General features: G+C 26.3%; 1 protein-coding gene across 6 annotated transcripts in view; it reads right to left on the bottom strand.

Moving 5' to 3' along the window:
• Positions 1-391: 391 nt before the first annotated feature.
• Shal (Potassium voltage-gated channel protein Shal) overlaps positions 392-24,974 on the bottom strand; it is a 107,528-nt gene continuing 82,945 nt past the window's right edge. The window contains exons 3-7 of one of the 6 annotated variants that reach the window (XM_088190247.1): positions 19,422-19,610; positions 16,563-16,616; positions 14,735-14,887; positions 7,002-7,109; positions 392-3,869 (exon numbers count right to left, since the gene is read on the bottom strand). In XM_088190247.1, the coding sequence (XP_088046373.1) occupies positions 3,774-3,869; positions 7,002-7,109; positions 14,735-14,887; positions 16,563-16,616; positions 19,422-19,610 (600 nt within the window). In that variant the 3' untranslated portion in view covers positions 392-3,773. Of the gene's footprint in view, positions 3,870-7,001; positions 7,110-14,734; positions 14,888-16,120; positions 16,136-16,562; positions 16,617-19,421; positions 19,611-24,974 lie in introns of all 6 variants that reach the window. The other 5 variants (XM_088190248.1, XM_088190249.1, XM_088190251.1 and 2 more) reach the window with 5 other exon arrangements.

Raw genomic sequence — 24,974 nt, 5'->3', positions numbered from 1 at the left:
ATCACTTGCTACATTTATTTACACTACCGATTTTGAAAAAATAGACCATACCATAATTAACGAGCAGGTTTCAAGATGTGAAAATTTTTTAGCAAAACTTACCCGACACCTGTATTTCAGATTTTTTTATGATGCATGGCACAGCAGCTAGTTCTCTCATCACAAATGAAGCTAAGAACTAGTGTTTTGAGAATAAGATCCTATCAAACGTGGCATCTGTGTGTGGTCGCCAGTTTTTTGATCATCGTGGTGCATTCGGTTATGATGGTTTTAATTTAATTGAATTAAAAATGAAATATTCTTGGTTTTAAAAAGTCTTAATACCGTAGAGCAGAACTATAAAACTGTGAATTAAAAATTCACTAGTTACAAGGAAATAAAACACAGCATATCTAATTGGAAATAGATTATATTTGTAAATAATCAATTGTAATAGGAATATTTTACAACAGTTTGCATTATAACATAATTTCACCGCTTGGCGGCACAATCGATAATAAGTATAATATCTAAATAGGCAATACTAAAATTCTATATATATTTTTATATATATATATATATATATATATATAAAATGAATTATACTGGCGTGACGATACGACCAGCTTTTTTATACTATTGCGGTCCGATCGCTCTACGAGCAACGTTGAATATGAAACATTTCTGAAACGATTTTGCGATAGGTTTACATTAAAATTTTACCGACTAAACGACGTCACTATGAAGAGTACAATCATATATAATGTTATATTGTCGCGCAGTTAACTAAGTGATGATGCTTAAGGTGTTAGTGGTTAGTTTTTACATACATAATAGAAAAAGCGCGTTGAAGGATACGATTCTGGAATGTTGTCTTGTAATATTATAGACCTTTCATCGTGTGCCTGTGCGTGTTGCCGATCGACACTCCGTCATTAAAACGGTATGACTTATCACAAAATGTCTGTTATTGTTATTTTTTATTATTTAAATCAATAAAAAAATAATCAACAAACACAACCGAAACAAAATTATTACATATATATATAGCTTAATAGTCCATTTGTGTTTATATTATACATTCTATTCGTTTACAACCGAATTGTGGTACGATATTCATCATTTTGTACATACGTTTAACAACTAATAACACATAAAACAATAAATTTTGTGAATCGGATAAATGTATACGTTATATATTCTAAAAAAATTGCATGTCTATCTAAGATACATCATAAAACATTTCCCAACCATTGGCTTGCAGATCTTAGAGTCCACAAGCGCAAAGTTATTTTAAGCTAAATTAGTGAATAGACTCTGAATGACAAATATAATAAAAATATTAAACAATTATAATAATAAAATAAATGTTTAATGGTTGGGAATGACTTACGCTTATAAATACTAAATATTCAAAATATTGATTACAATAGAATATTAAAAATTTAATAAAAACATGCTGGAAATACTATACAATTTAAAATGTAACTAAATAAGTAACGGTTCAGTACAATATAGAATTCGACATCGTCAAGTTGTATGGATACTTTTTAGTATCAAAACAATTGAGTACCATTGGTTGGATTGTTTATATGATTTTTTTTATATATTGAATAATTTAGATTTACACAACAATCTGCTATAACACATTTTAATATATATACATAATGTAAATAAATAAACATACAGTGTTGAAAACTAATGATATCTCATAAGAAGTATGTATTAATTCCTCTACCGAATTTTTTTATAGTCCTTTTTTATTTTACGAGTAAGATAAGTTATTATCATACTCGTTCAAGGCAGTAGGCATCATAACTAACATGACACTGTTTCCTCATTAATATTTATTATAATATATTATTATCGATTTTCATTTATATAAAATCTCAATTTAAAAGTATATATATATAATTGTATATTATATAAAAAAATCATTTCACTAAATACATATGTACGTAAGTCGTTTTAAGTAATCTATACGGGATAAATCAGAAATTTGCCGCATTGGTTAACTATTTTTTTTTTCATTAAAGATATGCTTGATATTTTTAAAACTATGTATAACTGTTAAAAAGTAATCTGACAATATTCAATGATATCTATATTATAAAAATTTTGATCAAGTGGAAAAATAATATGGGAAATTTGGAATTTATTTTTTGCATTTTTATTATCCATCTATCTTAAACTATTATTAAAATGCAGATATTTAAGGAAAAATATAATTGAAGTTTAGTTACAGTACTGCAAAACAAAAACGCTTTTAATATTACTCTATCAATACTAATCAAAATTTAGTTTTTGATATTTTTTAACAATTTTCCCAAAAATCCCATTCAAGTATATTCACACCAAATTTTCTGTATTTTTTATAAATCAAATGTAAATATATAAATAAAAAAAATGTATTGCTGCATATTATATATAAAAAATAATCATAAATACAAATCACACAATGTAAAATAAATTTAACGGGAATGGAGGAACGTTATTAAACTAAATATAAATCCATTAATAGAGGATATTTAGAATTAACATTTAGATATTAAATTTAAACAATCCTTTATATATTATATACATATTATATAAATAATAAATAAAATTTTAATAATATAACAATTAAGATCATTTCATTTTAGAATTTTCCACTTAATTTTCATGTTTGACTCCGGAACATATGACGAGAAGTATTTCAGCATAAGACACACACATATGTACATTTATAGGTTTCGCTATTATCTTTTGTGATGTAACATGAAGTAATATATATTAAATACATTTTAATGTATCACTGTTTTTCATCAATACAACTATTAAACATTTATTATACATTTAAAATGATTCCCAAAGTTCTTATATAACTACGTTTTGATCGAATAAATTGACTACATACATCTGTATGTATTAAGTATATATATATATATAATTTGTATGGAAGATTTTATTATAAATCTAAACACATTTCCGCGTGTAGGTATATAATAATAATCCAGATTCATTTAACGTTGTTCCCGTTCCACAAAACCAAACTGTCTTCAATCGATTTGTGAGTTATATGAAAACTACGATGATTTTATGTACAAGATTTTAAACGACTACAAAAGTGGTCTGCCATAGAAATGGACTTGAAACGATAATAATTTTGATATAAAAATATTTAAGAGTGAGTTTTCACAATAGTTTTTCTTCTCGTATATATTTATAATACATCAGATTTTTATATATATATATATTTATACTTTTCATCAGCGATTCTTCCGTGCTGAGATTGTCTCACATAACCTTATTTCGTTTAATCTATGCTATAAAAAATACAAATGAATAAAATTTATATAATTGTCATCTTAAAGTTAACGTTCGAAAGGTTCAGATTTATTTAAAAACATCTTAGACACAAATAAGAATCGTACGTTTAAAAAAATGTCTATTAACACTTTCATAATTGATATATATGTAATTAAGAGATCAATTCATTACTAACACATTTATTATTGTTAATGATAAAGTGATCAGATTCAAATCGTTATCTAATTTACTATTCTATATATATACCTCTTGACGTCAAATCAAGATCGATTAAAGACAGTGTCATTTGCAAACTATTACAAAAGTATTACGACGTCTAAGATTCGAATCGATCCCATCACTTGCTTGTGTCATACAAAAAGTCATACGAGTCACGAGTATTATTATTATTGTATTTCTGACTCTCACTTTCTTCTCTAAAACTCACGTTTCATCTAAGAACAGATGATTGAGGTCAAACAAGACTAATTTTCAACACGTATAGTTTAAAACGAAGCTTCCACAAGATAAGTTCCATCCATAGCAACTGTTTGATTGCTTTGCACTGCCGATGTTGCTGGGATGTATTTCCCACACGCCTGCTGTAAAATCAAATAACAAATATTAATTCAAATCATTTCAATTAACATAAATTAAGAAGCATTAGAAGAACGTTGAGCAAAAAGGACTACATTAAAAAAATAGATTTACAATTCCTTTTATTTTTCAGTCAAAGTTCTTCCAAGCCCCACGACAACTTTTTCACAAGGAAACATCAATTTTTACATTTGTATCTTTGGATTTCATCTCAACAAGCAAAAATTTAACACAGCATTCTAACTCAACTTATTTAACATTAATACAACACATCAACAAAAGTTAAACAATGAGACTTTCGACTTATTGACTTTTTTTTTATAATATAATATACTCAAGTCGTTAAAATGAGTTTTTTGTGTGGTATATTGTTGTGTACTTGTGTACAGTGTGTTTTTGGTGCTTTGTAAGTGATTTTGGCAATATTTTTCATATTAAAATATATATAGTTTGTGTGAAGAAAACTACATAAATAAATAAATAAATTTGTAAAATAAACATAACTTGCAATAATACTTACAGAACCGTAGAAAACTACAATAGATTTTATTTTAAAAAAAGTATCAAAAGCATTTAAATAAAAATAAATGATAAATCTTCGGCTTAGTTCTAACACAACATATCTCATATTTTCATATTTAAAATAAAACACTCCGTTCCAGCCTATGGTCGTGTGGGATATATATTATAAATTGTTTATTTTTATACGCGATAAATATATTTTAAAAATATTATTACGCGGTATCGCGTTTTTCCTTGGATTTTTAGTCTCTATATTTCGCCAAAATATTTTTGACATCATCAGGAGATTTTCACTTTATTTTTATAGAGTAGACTTTCTTTACATCGCGCAGGTCAGGATTTTTAATTCGCTTTTTTTTATTGGTTTTAATGTTAAAAACACCTAAGTTTGAATGTTATTACCTTCTTATATTGAAACATTCTTATTCGATCGTTTGTAGTATTGTTACAAATGTTCAATCGTTTAAAACGTTATACTGCACGTTACTGATATTATTATTAAATTGTTTATATTTTACGCGATATTACAAATAAAAAAAAATAAAAAAAAAAATATAATATCGCGTAAAATATAAACAATTAAATAATAATATATGAAAAAATCAGTTTTATCATCAATTCATTAGTGAGATTATGAAAATCTAAGAAAACTTTATCTGTGATTATAAGATAATTATCAATTTTAATCCCACAGCAAATAAAAAAACTAAGATTAAACCCAATTATTTCAAGTATTAGTCATCGACTATTAAAAAAGCGTGAAAATGTAAATAACGATGCTCTGCGAAAATTTTCAACAATACCTAGATTTTTTTGAAACAATCTGAAATGTCCCCAAATAATTTAGTTTTAATGTTGGAGCTCTTATAAATGCTACTTTGTAACATAGATTATCATCTAGTTGCGTTTAAGCATTGCTACCTAATGTAACTGAGGCAACAATTCTAACCGGTTCTAACTTTAAAAGATTGCAATCTCTAGTAAAACTTTTGCAATGATCATGAATAAGGGTAAATGGTAAATATAACGTAAAGCTGCTGAGGTAAATTTGGAATCAACTTAATTTTATCTGAATGAGATATGTAAAGAAGTAAAAAATTGTTGGTGACTAATACCTGAAAGATATGGGCTCGAATTCCATATGGATCCTAGTGTTTTTTTTTATATTTTTAATCGTGTCTCGAAGATTAGAATAATTTGTATGTATCATATCTTAGATTTTCCTTAAATATGTGAAACTTAAAATAAAAATCTTACACTATATGACTTCTTAATAAATAAAATAGCTGCTTAATGTTGATTTTATAAAATAATCAACCTTTTATGTGAATAAGACCGAAAATAACCGTTATTAAATAGAAAATGTGAGATATGTTAAATTATGTTTAAGCCGACGAAATATGACACAGAATTCTGTATAAAAGCAACGTTGAATATATTTTGTGTGACTTTTTATATTTATAAAAAAATCTTAACGTGATGCAGAACATATTTATAATATATAATTAATAATAGATTACTTGGCCAGTTTTAATAATGTTGTAAGAATTATTTAAAATTATAATTACGTCAATTACAACAATATTTTGTCTGGAAAAGTTTCACTTTACATCAAATAAGTCAATCCTGTACATATTTAAAACAATCTACCGATAAACATGTATATATTGTAGATACTGCTGAATACTGACAGATAACATAAAATACTACTATAAACTCCACTATGTGTTGTATAGGTTAAATAAATATTTAAATATAATATAAATAATATAATTAAAATAATGTAAGATATTCGATTTTTATTTGATTTATTTATTTTTGTTTTATTAAAAAATATTATTATTATAGTTTAATTAAATTTGGGAAAATGAAAATGAATGTTTTTAGATAATGATTAAATGTACATGAATTTTTATTATTTTATTAATGAAACACATGGATTAGTGGAGTTATCAAATGCCACATGACAAAAGCCAAATGCGCACAAATAAAAGTGAAAAAGAACACTTAAAAAGTCCATTTTTGTATCAATGCAGTAGCGGCTCATGAATATGTGTTGCATTTTTTCATTAATCTCACTATTTTCAGTATTTCTGCTCCAGATTTTTTTAATATAAGTTAATTAAATGCTTCTTCATAGATGTAAGGATGTGTAGCGATTTTTATTCAGTTTTTCTTAAAATACATTTTCGCATACCGCGTAGTGAAAAATTGTTTAAAAAAAACCAAATATATAATTATAATTTTTATAATGTTAAAATATACATTTTATAGTAAATATACTCTTCGTTGATTTTTTAAGGAATACTACACTTTTAAAGAACTTGATGTGCAACAAACATCGCAAGTCGCCACTGCATCAAAGTGCATTTTTAGTATTAGAAAGTTAGTGTTGTTTGTTCCACAATAGTGTTTTGAATGAATCATGTTAAATGTTATTTTTCACTCGTTCATTCCGATAATGATGAGATGAAATTGTGAAATAACCAAATGTTATTTTTTTTCATTAGTTGCATAGCTGATTTTTTTTGGTTATTTCACAAGATCAGCTGTGACAAGACATAGGCTGGCAAGCACGTCATGTCGACATATAGTTTTTGTTTCTGGTGTCTTACTGGTGAGTCTGGTCGACCATAACTCTCTTGTCTACGTTCCCTAGTTGTGACTCGTTTGCTCTTTCGAGAATCTAGCAGCAGCACCTGTGGCATGTCGACGTATTGTTTCTTTTTTAATGAAACGAAAACAAAACCAGTTTGATTTAGGTTTTTTTTTAATATAATTACACATTTATACAGATGTTATATGCGATGATTATACACAGAAAATGTTCCTATACATATATTATATTACATATAAATTACATTTTATAGTCTAATTTTGGTTATGTCACATAGTATGAAACAAGGTTTGATTAATGAACTGTTAACATGGTTGAGATGCTTTAAATTTAACTCATTCACATACATCATGTTTTATTATTAAAAGAAGAAATTAGAATTTTATTTTTATGTATTAGGTATATTTGTTTATTACAAATGATTTTTATCGCAGAATAAAATTATTTAATATTTTTTTCATTTTAATGAACATATAATTCGTTTCTTATTGATTAATGGTGATGTTTTTGATGAAAACCTGGATTTTGAGCAAAAAAAATCTATCTATATTTAATTAGTTAATAGCAGTTTATTTTTTATTATACGTAAAAATTAAACACAATAATTTAAAAATGTTAAACGATTTTAAAAGGTTAATTAACATAGTTTTAACTACTTTGTTTAAATTATTTTAGAACAATATTTATAATGAACTATGTAAGTTTGGTTGCCATTTTCAAATAAAAAATCTTTAAGAGACTTGTAATTAAATATTTTTTTAGTATATTTAAAAGTATTTGTATTTTATATAAATATTAAAAAGTAAAAATTTAAACATGAAAAGGCGTTTATAAGACTTTTTCTCTATAAATTAATTGTTTTTTTATTTTACATAAAAATAATTTATAAATATTTTATACTATCCAAAAATAATATAAATGGAGTAAAACAAAAAAAAAACTTGCTGATATGCTTTATTTGTTAAATTAATTTTAAAGAAAATAAAATAAAAATTAAAAATAAAAAAATAATTGAATTTGGAAAATACTTAAAAATGTATAAGAAAAAACATGTTTTTTTATGAACTTTGGAATTATTAAAAAAAATTACGTTTTGTTTAAAAATTGGATTTTATGTAAATATTTACATCAAAAAATATTAAAAATCATGAAACTGTTTTAAATATATATTTATTTAAATTTCTCGATTTATCTATATTAAAAAAAATATTAGATAAAAATAAAACTTATTATAGGGTAAATTTTAGTATTTTCTTAGACTTTTTCTTGCAAAACAAGCATATATTATATGTGTTTTACCGTTTAAATTATTTTAAATAGGACAACGTTTTTTTATAGATTAATTTAGAAATGATTATATTTAAATTTTATTTTATTTAAAAAAAATAATATGAATAAATATGATAGATCAATGATAGATCAAATTTTTTATTTTGTTTGCTATTTTAATTTTAGATTAATTTTCACTTCAGAAAATATTACAAAAGCAAGAAACTGATTTTTCAATAAATTGTTATAAAGTGGAATATTATTAAAAAATAGACAATTTCTATAAATGATTCTTATTATATTTCAGTTTAAAAAATGTTACTAAATTTAATTAAAAAAAAAATAAAAAATCATATATTATCTTTAATATATTTGTGAAATATTTAAAAAAATAACAGTTTTAAAAAAATTACAGTTTAAAGATTATATACAAACTTTTACCATAATTTATTTTTAATTTATAAAATTAAAAAAAAAACGATTAAAATTAAATAAATAAAACATTTTTATTTAATTTTAACTGCTTCTTGATAAATTTTTACTTCAGAAAATATTACATTAAAAATAGAAAAAAATTATAATTTGGATTTAGTTTTTTCAATAAAATACTTTAAATTATATTTTCACAGCTATATCAAAAAACTTATGGAATGTCATTAAAAAAAATCGAAAACTTGACTCTAATTATATTTTCGGTATGTTACAATGGTATGAACTTTAAAATTACAATATTGTTAAATAAACTATATTTTCTTTGTTAATTCGATCACAATACATATATTAGATGTAAATTGTATTTTCCCAAAAAATAAATCTGTTCTATCTTACAAAACTTATTTGAAAAACCTTCTATCATAAATCGCTACAAAAGCAAAAACTAGATTATAAGAACATATGTAATCACCGAAATTTGCCAATATATTTTATATGTACTTTTTACCAAAAGAAGCATAAAAATATTAGTAGAAGAGATAAATTAAGAATCTACGTATATAATAAAACTATTAATTTATATAAAGATATTGTTATCAAAGAAAAAATGATCATATAGATTATTAGAAAAATAGTACTTAAAAAGCTTAAAACTTAAAAGAGAATTAGATGTAAAAATGTAATTTTTTATATATAAATACTCATAGTTCAAATATAACACTACTTTTTAGGCTATGAAAATAATATCGTTTTAAAAAGTATAATATAAAATTTTATACCTATATAATTTTTAATAAGCACTGCTCTTAATCAAAATTTATTTAATATAGATTTTCTATCAATGTTCCTTGTTTTTTTTAATTAACAGCTTATTTAATATATGAATGAGAGAGGGACAGAATTTCTTTTATATTATTTTTTAACCAAACTATGAAATCTGTTATCTGAGATTGAAAAAAAAACACAAAATAAATCATCGTACGTATGTGCGTATATACATACATATATTTTATGTTATACAATATAAAAATGTGCTAAAAATATGCAAAAAATAATTAACTTTATATTGTGAGATAAATAGATAAACTATTATATAATCATTCCATATATAAAAATAAATTTGTATATATTTATGTGTAAATATAACATGTGCGTGTTGGTGTATTTGTGTGTCTGAGTGTATTATAAATATTATATATTACTATGCATTTTGTGATATGATTTGCGATTAAGTTCAATTTCATACTATGGACATATTAATAAATTGTTTACCTGTTGCATAAATTTTCATACATGCGGTTCGTAAAATCAAGTTTAACCAGTGGATATTTATGTACTAAGCTGCTTTATATAAACATATAAAATATAATTAATATTAATTTTATAAATATATTTTGTAGCACTGCATCGGTTATGATGGCGCCTCGAAATTTTATGCATCCTTGGATTTATGGATCAATGTGCTACATAGCGAATTAGTAAGGCTTTCATGGCTTATATCCACTAGAAAAGTTTGCTAACACGAACCAACGAGTATTACTCTGAGCGCCAACTTGAACTTCAAGTGCTTAATACTAATTAAAAGCTACGGCCGTTAATATTGTAAACGTGTTTGATGTTTAAAAACTATAACTATCAACTATATAGAGCATTATGTGAACGTAATAATAATAATAATATAAATTAGCAGTAATTATCTATAGTATAAATATATTTAGATATTATATTTGACTTTTATATAATATATAGTATGTGTGCTAGAATGGGGTGTCTTAATTAATCTTTTACGTGGCTCATTGTGGTGAATATATAGCATGATTTATATATTCCTTTACTTGTTAGTTCCCCATGCTTCAGACTTCTGTATGGACCGTCTGAGGTGGCCTTTGGTTCTCTGGCTGAGGCTGAGGGTCCAATGGAGGAGACTTGTCAAAGAGAGGGCACGCCATCGAGAATAGCTGGGCGCTATCTGATATCTTGAACGGACCCATCTTATATTTTTTTTAATTATTTTTTTATTTATTCTTTATATATGTATAATACATCTAGCAAACTCGCTATGACGCTCTCTAACGTACAGTGTGTCAAGCAGAAAGTGATTGGTAATCATATTGTGGCAAAATTATTGAGTAAGTAAAATACTATCATGTGAACATGGTTCTTTTAAATTTCCTACTTAAAATTACAAGATATTTGAGTACTTAAAAAGCATTTAAAGACATTATTAATATGTTTTATTACATTAAAAAATATAAATTGCAATTTTTATATTTTGATTTTTTACTATCCAAAAGAAGCGGGTGCAACGATTGGCTGGATGATCGCGGCATTGCAGCCTGGAATACTTAAAACTAGACTGCAATAAGGAGAAGGCAGACACCGGAAGATAATGGAAGAGACTAACAGACGACATACGGTCATGGACGCTCACAACCTGAAAAGGATCAACCTTCGCTATACTGTCGCTGCCACGCCACCTACAACACCTCTAAGGATCTTCCAACGACATCATCCCTCCGCCAGCTTCTCCACCACTGCTTGGAGAAAACATATCGCCCATCATAGTATGTCGCAATATGTAATATATTTTGATAAAATTCTCACTAGTTTCTACATGCGTCTTACTGGCTGCGAAGTACACCCCTTAGGGTTACCAAACTTTAAAGTTCGTATATGTTACAGTAAAGCTATATTTTCACTAGCGTTTCAATGAAATCATATCCGAATACATTTTCACGCCAAGTTACAGGACAATGACGTGATATTTTGAGTTATTATGCATTTTTGACACTTTTTTACTTGACTAACTGTACATTAGAAAATATTTTTTTATTGTATGAGAGCGTAAAGCGATTTTTATATATTTTAATATAATAAATCCATTGTTAATGCATATAATTAAAATATGTATGTATTAACAGCGATTCTATTTAATTATATTATTATTTTAGTAATAAAAATGCATTTTTACTATGCAGGAAACATGCAGAACACATTCCACACTAATAGGCTGTAAGTAATTTATATAATCAATTATTATAAAAATAATTAATAATAATATAGATATAGGAACGTGCGTACGATCTATTCACTATATATAATATACGGAAAATCATCTCAGAATTTTCAGGCATTTTAAGAAAACTAAACAGGATGTATTAATCATGTATATGTATTTTTTGAATAATTTAGAATAGTGGTTGTAAATATATTAAATTTAACATGCGCTTTAAATGATATATTTATACATATATAAAATATTTATAGGGGCGCATGTTAAATTTAATTATAATATATTTAACACACAGTGCCGCGTTTATTCATTAATATATAATATATATACAATATTCATTTAATTTATTTCTTAATAAATAAATGCGGTACTGATTGTGTTTTTTTATTATGTTAAACATATTTATCTTATAAATATATCTTATATTATTATAAATAATTTATTGCCAATTCTGTCGTATCGTATAGTACCAATCCGATGAGTGTGTGTTTGGGATGTGAAATAAATAAAATAAGTTCATGTAAATTACATTTTTATAAAATAAAAAAATTAAACAAATAGAAATAAATAAAATTATTGTATTTACTATAGTCAACATATAATATAATTTAAATGCTTACTGTTGTATATATTTATAACCAATGATGATCGGTTTACTGTGGATAGAAGGAATGTCCTATAAGATTCTGTACTTTCAGAGTCTTTTTTTTTGTTGCAAATATTTATGAAGAGTTGTTAAATCGGTGTATGAGAAATGTCATTTAATATTAATTTATAATTAGAATTAGTGATGCAAAATGTTTTTTTATTCCTTACAAACTATTACTTACTCATTAAGAACGAAAGTTTAGTGATGTATGGTTGTTTGCTATGCTTCAATATTATAAAGCTAATTTAAGCTGACAACCTAACTTAAATTGATGTAACAAAATTGCATTATTATGCAAGAAATAGTGGTTTAACATTATTCTTTGGTTGAGCTCAACGAGAAGACAATGACCAGCAGTGCCTCGAATGCAGATCTCATTCATAACATTTAATATATATGTAACTATTATGATTTAATTATACATTATTATGTGCTATATCGGGACCGGTTTTTTTAATAATAGCGCATTTTTATAAATAAAAATTTGAGTCCGCTGCTGGGGCTCGAACCCACAAGCTCAGAGTTACTAGTCTGAGACGTTACGGACTACGCTATTCCGTCTTTAATGCAATCGCGAGTCACAGTATCAACATTTTTAACCTAGTGGTAATATATTTGTTCCATTTTATGTATTGTATTGTTCAATAATGGATAGAATCAGAAAAAATAGCAAATGAAGAATATGTTAAATGCATGAAATATGTCATTGCATGTTTTTATCAGCAATAAGTTTTGTTAATTTTTTTGGATTTAAATTTATTTGAATTAAATTTTATTTAATTGAAATAGTAATACTATTTTGAGGTTATAAAAATATCGATACAAAAATATGTTTTAATGTAAGAAATTGCTGAAATGCCTATGGCACCAGCTCAATGCGTTAAATCTGTACCAAATGGGTAAATTAATCAGACATAATGTTATACTTACAAGTAAGTATTAACCACTAAACTTTTCAGTCTGATCAGTGACATCTATATAACTAATTTTAAATTAATATGAATATTAAAAAATATATTAAAAATATGTTTCATTGCAGATGGAACCAATTTATAATAATTGTGCATTTTTATAAATAAATTCTGGCGCTGTGACTCGAACCCTCGGTCTCTAAATTACCAGTCTAGACCTAACGTATTAAGTTAAAATTAAAATTATTTGTTATTCTTTGACTCACTATTGAAAACCATCTGACAATAGTCACAACTATAAAGGGTTTTATAAACACAAGTGTAAGCCCAATGCGTTACAACAGAGTTAAAAACCAGTCTGCGAAATTCTGATATATTTTTTAATTATTTATTTAAAATAAAATATATGTCACTTTGCAGCTGGGGATGGTTTTCAATGCAAATTTGAATTTGCTGTAGGTATTCGTTCAGCATCTTTTAATAATAATTCTGTGTTTAGCAGTATATTCAGTAGATATCGAATTTTTAACATGTAATGGAATATAGCGACAAGCAAACAAAAACACAAGAGAAATGGCTGAATTCAGAACATCCAAGTATTTAAAGAGCGATTAACTTCAGCGTTAAAACTACTTAACCGCACTAAGTACGTGTTAATGAATAAGTATTGATATCTATTACATTTTGTCATCTTCAGAGAGCGAAAACAATGGTTTGAGTTATAAAAGGCCACCCGGAATACATACTTTTGCTTTAAAAAAGGAGGTGAACGTTATAGACGGTATTGTAGTTTAACAGTAAATGAGTTTATGTCCCAATTTGTTTAAGTTAGTAGAAGTAGACGCATAAAAAAAAGACTGCGCTACATTCCTAAGAGACCTTTAATATGATTAATGCGCCATTGTACCTATGCGATAAAAAATAATTGACATTACTAAAGCACCGCCAGTGACGGCTAGATCCCGCGTCACCAGAGAATCTGCGTTCCTCGGATACTGCGCAGTGACTTCATTATATGTATTATATATTTATTGCTATTAACAATAAATGCTTTAAATTTAAAAGCATGGAAATGCGTCGTATTTGATGTTTGACACATCAGAACTGCCTTTTTTCTTGACTCATAACATACAATATATTTTGCATCACTAATTGAATAACACAATGATGAAATAGTTCAAATATTATTTTTATGAATAATTTTTTTTTAACAAATTAAAGTTTGACATTTCATATGCACCGACCTAACAAAAATCCAGTGTTTAAAAATCATATTCAATGTAGTAAATGTGTGAGAAATAATATTTACATCTGTATAAAAATCATTATAAAAATGTGCTTGACAATATTTCACATATGTAAAGATCTGTTCAAAGTATCGATCGGTATGGTAACAAAGTTTAGAGACTTGTATTTTTTTTGACTCCATTAAAAATAAAAAAAATCTAAAAATTTACCTGATAGCGCTGGGGGCAACAGCGGCCGCAGCACGCCTGTAGGAGCCCCACCCGGCTGTGGCTCGAGTGCGCGGGGCTCGCCAGGGGCGAAGGACTGCCCGGCCTCTTGGGGGCGCCGTTGAACGGGTTGTCCAGCTCGACAAACTCCCGGTCCTGTTGCGGAAAAGGTTCGAATAAAACTTGAATCGTCATCGTCATCGTTAAGCGAGAGACAACAGCAGGCGAACGCATATCGTTTTGTTGTTAGTTTATTTTTTAAGTTTATTTTTCACTTCAGTAGTAGCAAAAAGCGTTAGAGGCGCATCATCCGTACTATTATATATATAAAATACACATAGATGGTGCGGCGCGATCGAAAAGTTCGCGGACTGATCGAAAATATCGCTCACTTGGTCGGCATGCAGTGTTAATAAAGTCACACAAGGAAAATTATGTCATGCCATCCTCTAATAAATCATATACACCTTTCCCTTTTTATTTATATATTTTTTATTATTATTTTGTTGAAATGATATTTTAAATCGAATATACAGTAAAACTGACTTTTAAAAATTATTTATTACGTTATGTTGTTGTTTCCGATTCTTTTGTTTGTTTTGTTGCTATTATGGAAGTTTAAATACTGGGAATCAATTAAAAGTTGATGAAAGGCAATCTTGCATAAAGCCGGCATTGCACAATAAACGGTCATACTAAGAAAGGAAAGCAATTACGCAAATAGCTTTGCTCTAGACGTTATTATAACAACGTGATAAAATTCCAAGAAACGGAAATATCAACGCAGTGAAAAGTATTTCATATTAAAAAAATAAAAAATAATTGCATCCAAGAAATTTAATTTTATGCACTAAAAGACCGTACGGCATAAAAATAGAACGATCGGATAGAAACACAATATTATAGATTTTAAAACGATCTACCTACTATTTATTTTATTTTATTATTAAAAGTATAATTAATTACTTTGGTCATGTTTTTATATTATGAAAAGTTGCTGTTGTAGAAAAAATGTAATTTAATTAATTTTTAGCACAATTGTATTTTCCATGGTTAAAAAAATATCTTTTGAGAGAATTCTATATACTTTTGCTCCTTTGATTTAATTCCAGTTATGATAAAAGTAATAGGAAACTACAACATGATGAAAGTTAAATTGTTTTTAAATGAGTTTTTCTGTATTAAATATTGAAATAATATGTAAAAAACTGTAAAAAAATAAGGGCTACTTTTAAATGCGCCACCTGCAATATTGCTTAATAAAATTATATAAATTTGCGATTCTTGTAACTTTGTGTTTTTTAAAACAAAAATCACAAATTATCCATAAAATTAAATTGAATTTATGAAAATTATTTTAAAACGATTATTATTAAATGGTGCACAAACTTGGGGTCGTAGATCCTGAAAAATCGAAAAAAATTAGTACTCAGGATTTTTCGTACAATGATGTACATTTAAAATTAATATATAATACAATACATACAAATACGGCTTCTGTTGATTAAATATAATATATAAATAATATCACATTTATGTACAAAAAAAAAAAAAAATGCACGCCAATGGTGTAAATTGAATTATTAAATAAAATCACGGTCTATGAGCTTTTCGATCGCACCGCGTTCAGTGTTAAGGGCATTGGACCACTATCTAATTTCACACTTTTGTTCTTCGGTAATATCGTCGGTTGTTGAGTTTAATGGAATCTTTGTTTACATCGTTCGCGATTAATATCAAACAATCAGGCAGTAATAATATTCAAACACAGAACACAGCAGGAAAAGTGACACAATGAAGAAACAATTATAAATGGATGTAGCTTGCTCACCAAGCCTGATTGATGTTTCACCTTGACAGGGTCCAAATGGTTGGTATCAGGACTCTAATCCCCAAGAAAAAATAATCAGTGAAAGTCAGTGATACGCTGCATTTTTTAATTTAGCGATAACGTCACAATTCAGACAAAACAATATCTATTCACTTTTTAGTACAAAAATATGTAGATGTATTATTATTTTTTAATAATATTCCGTCAATATTTTATTTTTCAGTTGTGCTTTATCAATAAAAAAATATATATTTCATGATGAAGTGCATTTTAATTATTCAAGAATTTTAGAAATGAGAGTAATAAAGTATTTAGTATTAAAAATCATACCAAATACATGTTGTGCTATTTTTTTTCTTATTTTAGTAATGTAGTGAATCTTCTATTTTATTTATAATAATGCTAGATTTTTTGCTATGTTCATTTTTATTATGTTATACGATTAGGTATGACTCGAATATATAATTTTGTTATTTTTTTATTTATTTTGTTGTAAATAACTAATATATAGTTTTAATGTCGATTTAATTTTATTAATAGTAAGTACTAGTCATATTTTTTTAGTTATAGAATCAAAAGGTTTTTACTTTGTTATTAAAATAGTTTTTTTTTTAAAAAAAAAAAAAACTAAAGTATTTTTAAAATCTATTTGATCATCTTTTACGACTATATCGACGACAAAAAAACTATTGTTTTAAAAATATGTGTATATATAATATATAAAATATAATAGAGATTATTTGTATATGTTCAATATTATGACAAGGAAAATAATAATTGACTTATTTTATGACCATTTTTAATACAAACAAATCAATTTTATTATGAAAATTCAGTTTTAAATAAATTAACAAAAAAGTGAACAAGCTTGAAAAAACTAACCACAAAAACAGATACATCACTGCATGCTACACAACAAAAAAACTAAATAAACGATATTTGTTTTTAAAAAGTATTAATTTTACAATTTTACCTTAAAATGCAATATTAATTAAAGGTAAAGCTCAGCTTTAAATAATAACACTGCTAGTGTTAAAAAACTAATAACCAATAAAACAAAAATTTAAATTTTGACAAAAAAACTGTATGCATGCACTACAAAAAGATATGTTAAAAATCATTTTATTATTTTAAAAATTCAAAACAAAACTAAAAATCTCATAAATCGCTACAACTTTTTTAAAATATAGTTTTTGTTGTAGTTGAATTATGAGGTATGTTAGATTAGGTTATAAAAAATATATTTTGTAGCGATTTTTGTACATAAAATATAATATTTTAGAGCTAAATTTATAAGGAAATAAGGGATATGCAACTATTATAAGGAAAACGATAAAAATTAAAAAAAGAAAAGAAAATATGTTGTAGCGTTTTTTATAAAGAAAACAAACATAAACAAAAAATACACAAGAAAAAACTATATACATTTATGTTAATTATATTTATACTTAATAAAGAAAACAGACCTTTGATTTAAAAAATTCTATTTTCATAACAGAATTTTCTTATGTTTTTAGTATAAAATTTAAAAAAAAAAATCTCTTATAAATTTTTAATAGAAAAAACTTGAAATACTACAAAAAACTAATTACAATTTTTTTTTATAGAACACTACAATAACAAAAATTGTATTTTTTACTAAGAAAAATTTTCTAGCGATTTTTATATACAAAATATAATATTTGAACAATTCGAAAGTTAAATTTTTAACAAAAAACTATATATGTATATATAAAAATAGTAGATATACTAGGTATATAAGAAAAAAATGAATGTTGTAAAAATAATGATAATTTTTTTGTATCGAATTTATTTTTAAGATTTTATATTTTTAAAATAAATAATAATTTAAAATCTATTTCAAGTATAAATAAACCAATAAAAAACTGTAAATTCTACAAAAAACTAATTACAACAAAAGAAAAAGCAAAATATTGATTACAATTTTGATACAAAAAAATCCATTATTTTATTTAAAAAAAATGATACTTGAAAAATCAATTTAAAAAAAATGTACATGCCAGAAAAAATCCATATCACAGCATAATAAATATTAAGAAAATATTTTGTACAGAAATCTAAATAATTTTATTATATTTTACGGCTAAATAAACAGCAAAAAATTATAATCAGTAATAAATAATATTTATATATAAAAATAAATTATATGCAAAACTTTGTAGTTATTTTTATATGAAAAAATGTATTTGAACAAAATATGGAATTTATTGTTTTATTTTATAAATAAATATAATTATCATATCTTTAACATAATTATTTGTTGAAACTATACTTCAAAACTTTAAAATGGACATATATTTTCATACAATACTGCACGTTGTTGTATAAAAATATACATGAAAAATTTTCATACGATATTATTGTAGGTAATAGACTGGAAATAACTTAAAATAGATTTAAATTTGATAGCTTGAAAAACCTTATGAATTATATTTAACTATGGTTTTTACTGTTATTTTACTTACGAAAAATATGGAAATTAAATATATGATTAAAAACTGATATATTAATATAAAAATAATATTTTACTTTTTATGTGTACAAAAATAAAAAATCTTATTATCACCATTGAGTAGATTTTGTTTTGTCTGAACTTTGCGCCCCACGAGACAACATCGAGTTAAAAAAACTTTCACAACACACCCATCGAAAAAAAACATCACTGAGCTTCACTGAAGTTAGATTCAGATTGGATTTTGTTTAATTTAGCCAAATGACACATGTATTACATACATAGATACATACATATCTTATTATAAGTATGTGGTTATGATTTTAAATCTTTATTTTTGATTTTTTCTCTCTCAAACTAGTAATAAATGTTATGTCAATATTCACCGTGGTCTTCTCGAGGCATCGCAGCAGATGGTGGTGCTGCAGTTCGAAAATGTCCTCTTCTCTGCTGCCCTCGTCCAGCTCGATCCCTGACTCCTGGGCTGCCAGTCTTGCTTCAGCTGCTTTCTTCTTCGAGACGAAGGCAGCTCCTGATGACGCTTTAGCGATCCTGATGCGTGCCAGTCTCGCTTTCTGGAAGTGAATTATGATAACATAAGTAGTTTTCTAAGACACGCTATAGTGAAGATCATCCTAAATCTGAGAATACATATATTGCCCAAAATAGCGGCACACCCTTTAAAACAATCTGACTGACATATTTTTAGCAGGTATCTTGAACTTGTCTATATATATGTATATTGCGAGTTGTCACTCTGAACGTAACGATTTATTACATGTTCACGTTTAAAACGTACCTAGTTCAGTACAATCTAACGTATAAATGCATTAAATCTGAAGCATTGATAATTTTTATGTATTATAAAAGGAAAAACTCACTTTTCAATTCAAAATTTGAAGATTTCATTACGAATATTGTTTTATGATTGTTTATATAATTTAATCCATGTATTTTTCTTATCCTCAACACACTATGTATATATTTAATTTTCATAGATGTAACACACCTAGTTAATTTGCAATCCGATTATTTATATTCAGTCAAATGACGAATTAATGAAAATATTGTCGCGTAGCAAAATTTTGTTATTAAATAATAATTATTTAAAACTGTTGTCAAGGTACTGTCGGCCATCTTGTTTTATATTTGAATGCTTATTTTTCATTGGTCGAAACAACAGAATGTGTTACCGGCGGCACGAAAATCAATCAGAGCAAATTCAATTTTTATTTTTATTATTATAATTAAATATATTTCTTTTGTTTACGTGTATTATTATTCACCGTTCATACAAAGCGATACGATTTACAGAGTACAAGATTGAGATTGTAAATGTCGGTATCTCACTGTCGCGAGGTACCGAAGCTAGCGAGTGTGCGGATACCGCATTCAAATTTTCTGTCATCTGTCAAGCGCACGCTGCGCACAGTTTAGTGCAATTAAATACCATGAAAAATGTAATAATCACAGCATTTTTCTTAGTGTTAATTAAAGATGATTCAAAATGATGTAGCACTTTAACTTAGGAGTGTGCCAGTAAGTGTTTGGTTATATGAATAATATATCACGGTTACTTTAACAAAATTACTATTGACTTTCTAGGATCAAATATTAAAAGACAAACAGCAGTGATTTGACAATTGAAGATATACATACCAAAGCTATTTAAACATATTACAATGGTAGTAATAATGAAAAATTAAAAAGTTATATTTTACACACGTATGGAAAACAATTTAAATATGACGTATTGTAGCAACTTATCAGTTAAAGTAGAGATGTCAATCTACAATAACTTCCGTTAATTTTGTTCTTCTGTTGTCGTTTAAATTTCATTTACTGATTATATTTGTAGTAATAATGTGTTCAATGCTTAAATTTTGACAAACGTCTTATTGTTTTTAATTATTTTTCAGAAGCAATGATAGAACAATTTGATTACCTATATGGCGACAACGTAAAATTGTTAAATTTAAATAAAAAGTGAATCATCGCAAGTCAGCAAGTATTATATTTTTATAAAAAACATACTCCAAAGTTTCATGTAACTGAATATCCTGAATTTGGGTGTTCCGAAAGAGAAATGATTGCACAGAACAAAAATTGATAAAAAACCATGATATAGATACATATTTTGCCATATCAGAATTAAAAATAACCCACTCATATATTTTGACTATCGATTATTTCAGGTATACAATCACATATTTATAATCATTGTAAAATGTCGTCTATTATGTAGCATCAAAGAAACTACTGATATACATATTGCGAGTCTTGTGTTTATATTTTAATTATTGTAAATAGTTTTTATTGTTTATATATATATTTTAAAAGCCATGAGTGAGCAATAAGATTAATACAATGATTATATTAAATAGAATAAAAACATTTTATCGTATATTTAACAGCATAACTTTAATAAGTTATATAATATGCATTACGACTATAATCAAAAGTTAGTTTTGATGAAAATTAAACATATTCTCATGATCCTTAAGTGTTCATGAATATATTACAAAAGGTAAAGCGCGAGGGTTTAATGCGGGAAATTTACGAGAGAGTCTCTCATTGGGCTTTGATTAAGACGCAAATAACTATAAATTGAACTTGAAAAGCATAACTCTTATAAAATATTTACTTCAGCAAATTTGCGATATGTTTGCACTGAAACTCGAACTGACTCTCGCAATCAATCAAAAGCTCTCGGACACTAATTAAAGCGCGTGTTTAATTTGATAGCAAATATGTCAGTAAATTGTCTGAATTGGCCAGATGATTAATTATTTTAGATTTATAACGCTATTTATATATTAATCGGTATAAAAGCAAAAACAGGAAAATATAAATATGTTTGAAAAAATAATGTAGAGCTTTTATTTTTCTTATAGAATTATGGGTTCATTATCGAGTTCTATTTTATTTAAAATATTAAATAATTCAATTTAAATAATATAAATATATTTATATATTAAAATAAGCCTAACTATGCACAAAATCTCACATAGTTGAATAAGTAATAAAATAAATTTAAACCCTAGACTTAATCGAGATTCTTTGGAGAGTTAAAATTGTATGCAATCTTCATAGCTTTGCATATTCATTTTCTTACACTTTCATAATAATTAAATTTTCTTTTAAATACATAGTAATAAAATCACACAAAAGCAATGTACTTTTTTGGCAAATTTTCAATATAATACAAAGTACGTTTTAAATGAACTGAAAAAAATCTCTCAGCTCGTGTTATTTTTCACTCTTGGCTTTGCCGAAAACTCATTTGTGAAGAATGAAATAAATAAATACATAACGACGTAGAAAACAATTTTATTTTGATCATAACAATACGCGTAAAAGGCGTAGCGTAAATAGAGAATTTTCGTGACGTTGAAACCTTGACTTGCGAAACGAGAAGTCGATAAAAATAACAAAAAATATCTTGTATACATACGATGGGTATTAGGTTTGGTTAGATTTAGCAAGCTCTGGAGATGAGGATGAAACTGTAATAATACTAAGATATTGACTTGAACCTTTCCTGTGACTTTTTCATTTAGGTTGAAGAGATAAACACACAAGAGGCAAAGTAATATATTATCTATATATTACGTATGTTGGTATAATATATAATAGATACATATTTTAGACAATTACGAAACTTGTTCTTGGTATTTAATTAATAATTAATTTATAGTAGTTTCTCAAAGACTGAATTTTCAGAATCAAAGTAATTTAAGATTTCATTATTAAAAAATCATTCAAATAAAAGCAACCAGATCTATGTTACTTGATTTGACGCTTCTTTATGGAGTGTCGTTGTGTTATTGACGCCACTGCTTGCCTGAGTCAAAATTAGATTTTAAATACATATTTATTTTGATTAAATCTATATTTATTTATTGTAAGTCTTCCGTTACAACATGACAGATGTTAGCTTAATGCGTTACAATAGAGCAAATACAATAATTAAGCACTAAATAAATAGTGAGAGATCAGACTGAAAGCAATTTCTGTAAATAGTATTTTTATGAATTATAAACAATTATTGTAGCACGACTTAATTGTAATTATCCACCACGAAATTCATCCGCAAGATTAGGAAAATCTATTAAAACCTATCTGTCATGATCGATCGGAATTATAATTAAATAATAATCTCTCAGACACGATAAATATAGAAAATATAGGTTCCATTAACCCAGATCTTTTAGGTAATATTTCTTATTTCTATGAATAATATCTATTTTATATTTGTATTCATTGTTAAGCAACACCACATAGTTTCAAATTGCAACTCATCGCTTCCGCACTGAGTTTACACATTAGCCGCTCGTGTAATTTCAGCAAGTATTTTATGATTTTAATCCTTTTAAAACAGGTCCGACCTAGTTTCAGAGCTAGTCCGGTGGCCAGTCGTAACATCTGGAATTCGGAATTGCAATAAAGTTAAAAAGGGTTTTTGCCCTTATACACACAGCACGGTTTTGCTGCCTTAAAGGCTGGCTTTCAACACTTTTTCTCGTAACTCGGAGTGAGAGTGAGAAATAATTGCCGAAATAAAATTTTGTTCCGGACCGAAATCTTGCCAATTAAGCTATACGTATATTATTATACTGGGTAAGTCAAGATATAAGATCGGAATAGCGTAGTCCGAGAGATCTGCAATAATAACACAGAGGTTTCGGGTTCGATCCCCGGCAGCAGTCTCGAATTTTTATTCATAAAAATGCGCTTTAAATAAAAACCGACCTTAGCAATAAAAATTGTTTAATATTAATATATATGGCATTGATTCTCAGATTGAAAATTCATTTGGTTGATGAACTATTTTATTTAAGGTTAGGTTAGGTTAGGTTAGGTTACATTATATTTTTACATATTGAATATAAATTATCTTATATGTAAATTTACAGATTGATTTGTCGGGACTACCAATTGAGCAAAAACTTAATTTATCGCAAATACGCGTTAAAAGCGTAATAAATGTTTATAAAAAAAAATGCTGAAACATGTGACGATCGGAGATTTGAACGAAATACTTAAACAAAGTGACGGTTGGTGTAGTTAAAAATAGAAAATAATGCTACATCATATTGGCTACTGCCAACAAGCTAGTAAAATGTACCGACATGGATTATAAGTGCCCTATAATGACGTTAACAAGTCTCTATCTCATTAAACTTATGACTGTAACGATGTTTTTATATCAAAGGTTACATACAATAACAAATTTATATCCACCCCTAAAAATCGTTAAATTGTTCCAGACATCAAAAGTTTGGAATACACAGGGCTGTAATATATTTTTTTGAATAAATAATAATAGGTACGAGTTAACCCTTTCTATGCTACAAATAAATGTAAAAATCAGTCACCGCTGCGACATATTTTATGCGGAAATATTTTAATTAATCTTTGCTGCTTAGTGTTGCCATATGGTGAATTTCCAGTCCAGGTCAAAAGCAATAAAATCGTGCCATCGTGTCGAAAATGTTCGATTATCAAGCGATTATATTTATAATAATATTATGAGTGAGAATCGGATAAAGCAAATCTAAACGCAAAAAACAATTATCCCTTCTCAGAAGGCAAAAATTCACGTCAAAAGCAATAAAATCGTAGTCGCAGTGGGAACGCTCGGTAACGAGCGTTCCTACTGCGATGTTACAAATTATTCAAAGTATGTAATCTAATTTTACACGTGTTGTCATTAATACATGTGTATCGTATTAAATATTGATTATAAATATGGAGCGATTAAAATAAATTAAGGTCATTAAATACTGTCGTATTATTGCTGGAGCATCTACACCGCGGGCACTAAAATGGTGACTAACGACGTGATCAAGCAAGACCAGGACGGCTCAAACATATAAATTGTATTATATTTGTATGATTGCTATGATAGACTATAATAAATAGTATAAATAAATTTT

The sequence above is a fragment of the Plectrocnemia conspersa genome, unplaced genomic scaffold, assembly GCF_051122295.1.
Source record: "Plectrocnemia conspersa isolate PC_06_02 unplaced genomic scaffold, ASM5112229v1 ptg000008l, whole genome shotgun sequence".
NCBI classification, from domain to species: Eukaryota; Metazoa; Arthropoda; class Insecta; order Trichoptera; family Polycentropodidae; genus Plectrocnemia; species Plectrocnemia conspersa.
The sequence above is the reverse complement of the archived record's forward strand: the minus strand, read 5'-3'. Positions and strand labels throughout refer to the sequence as shown.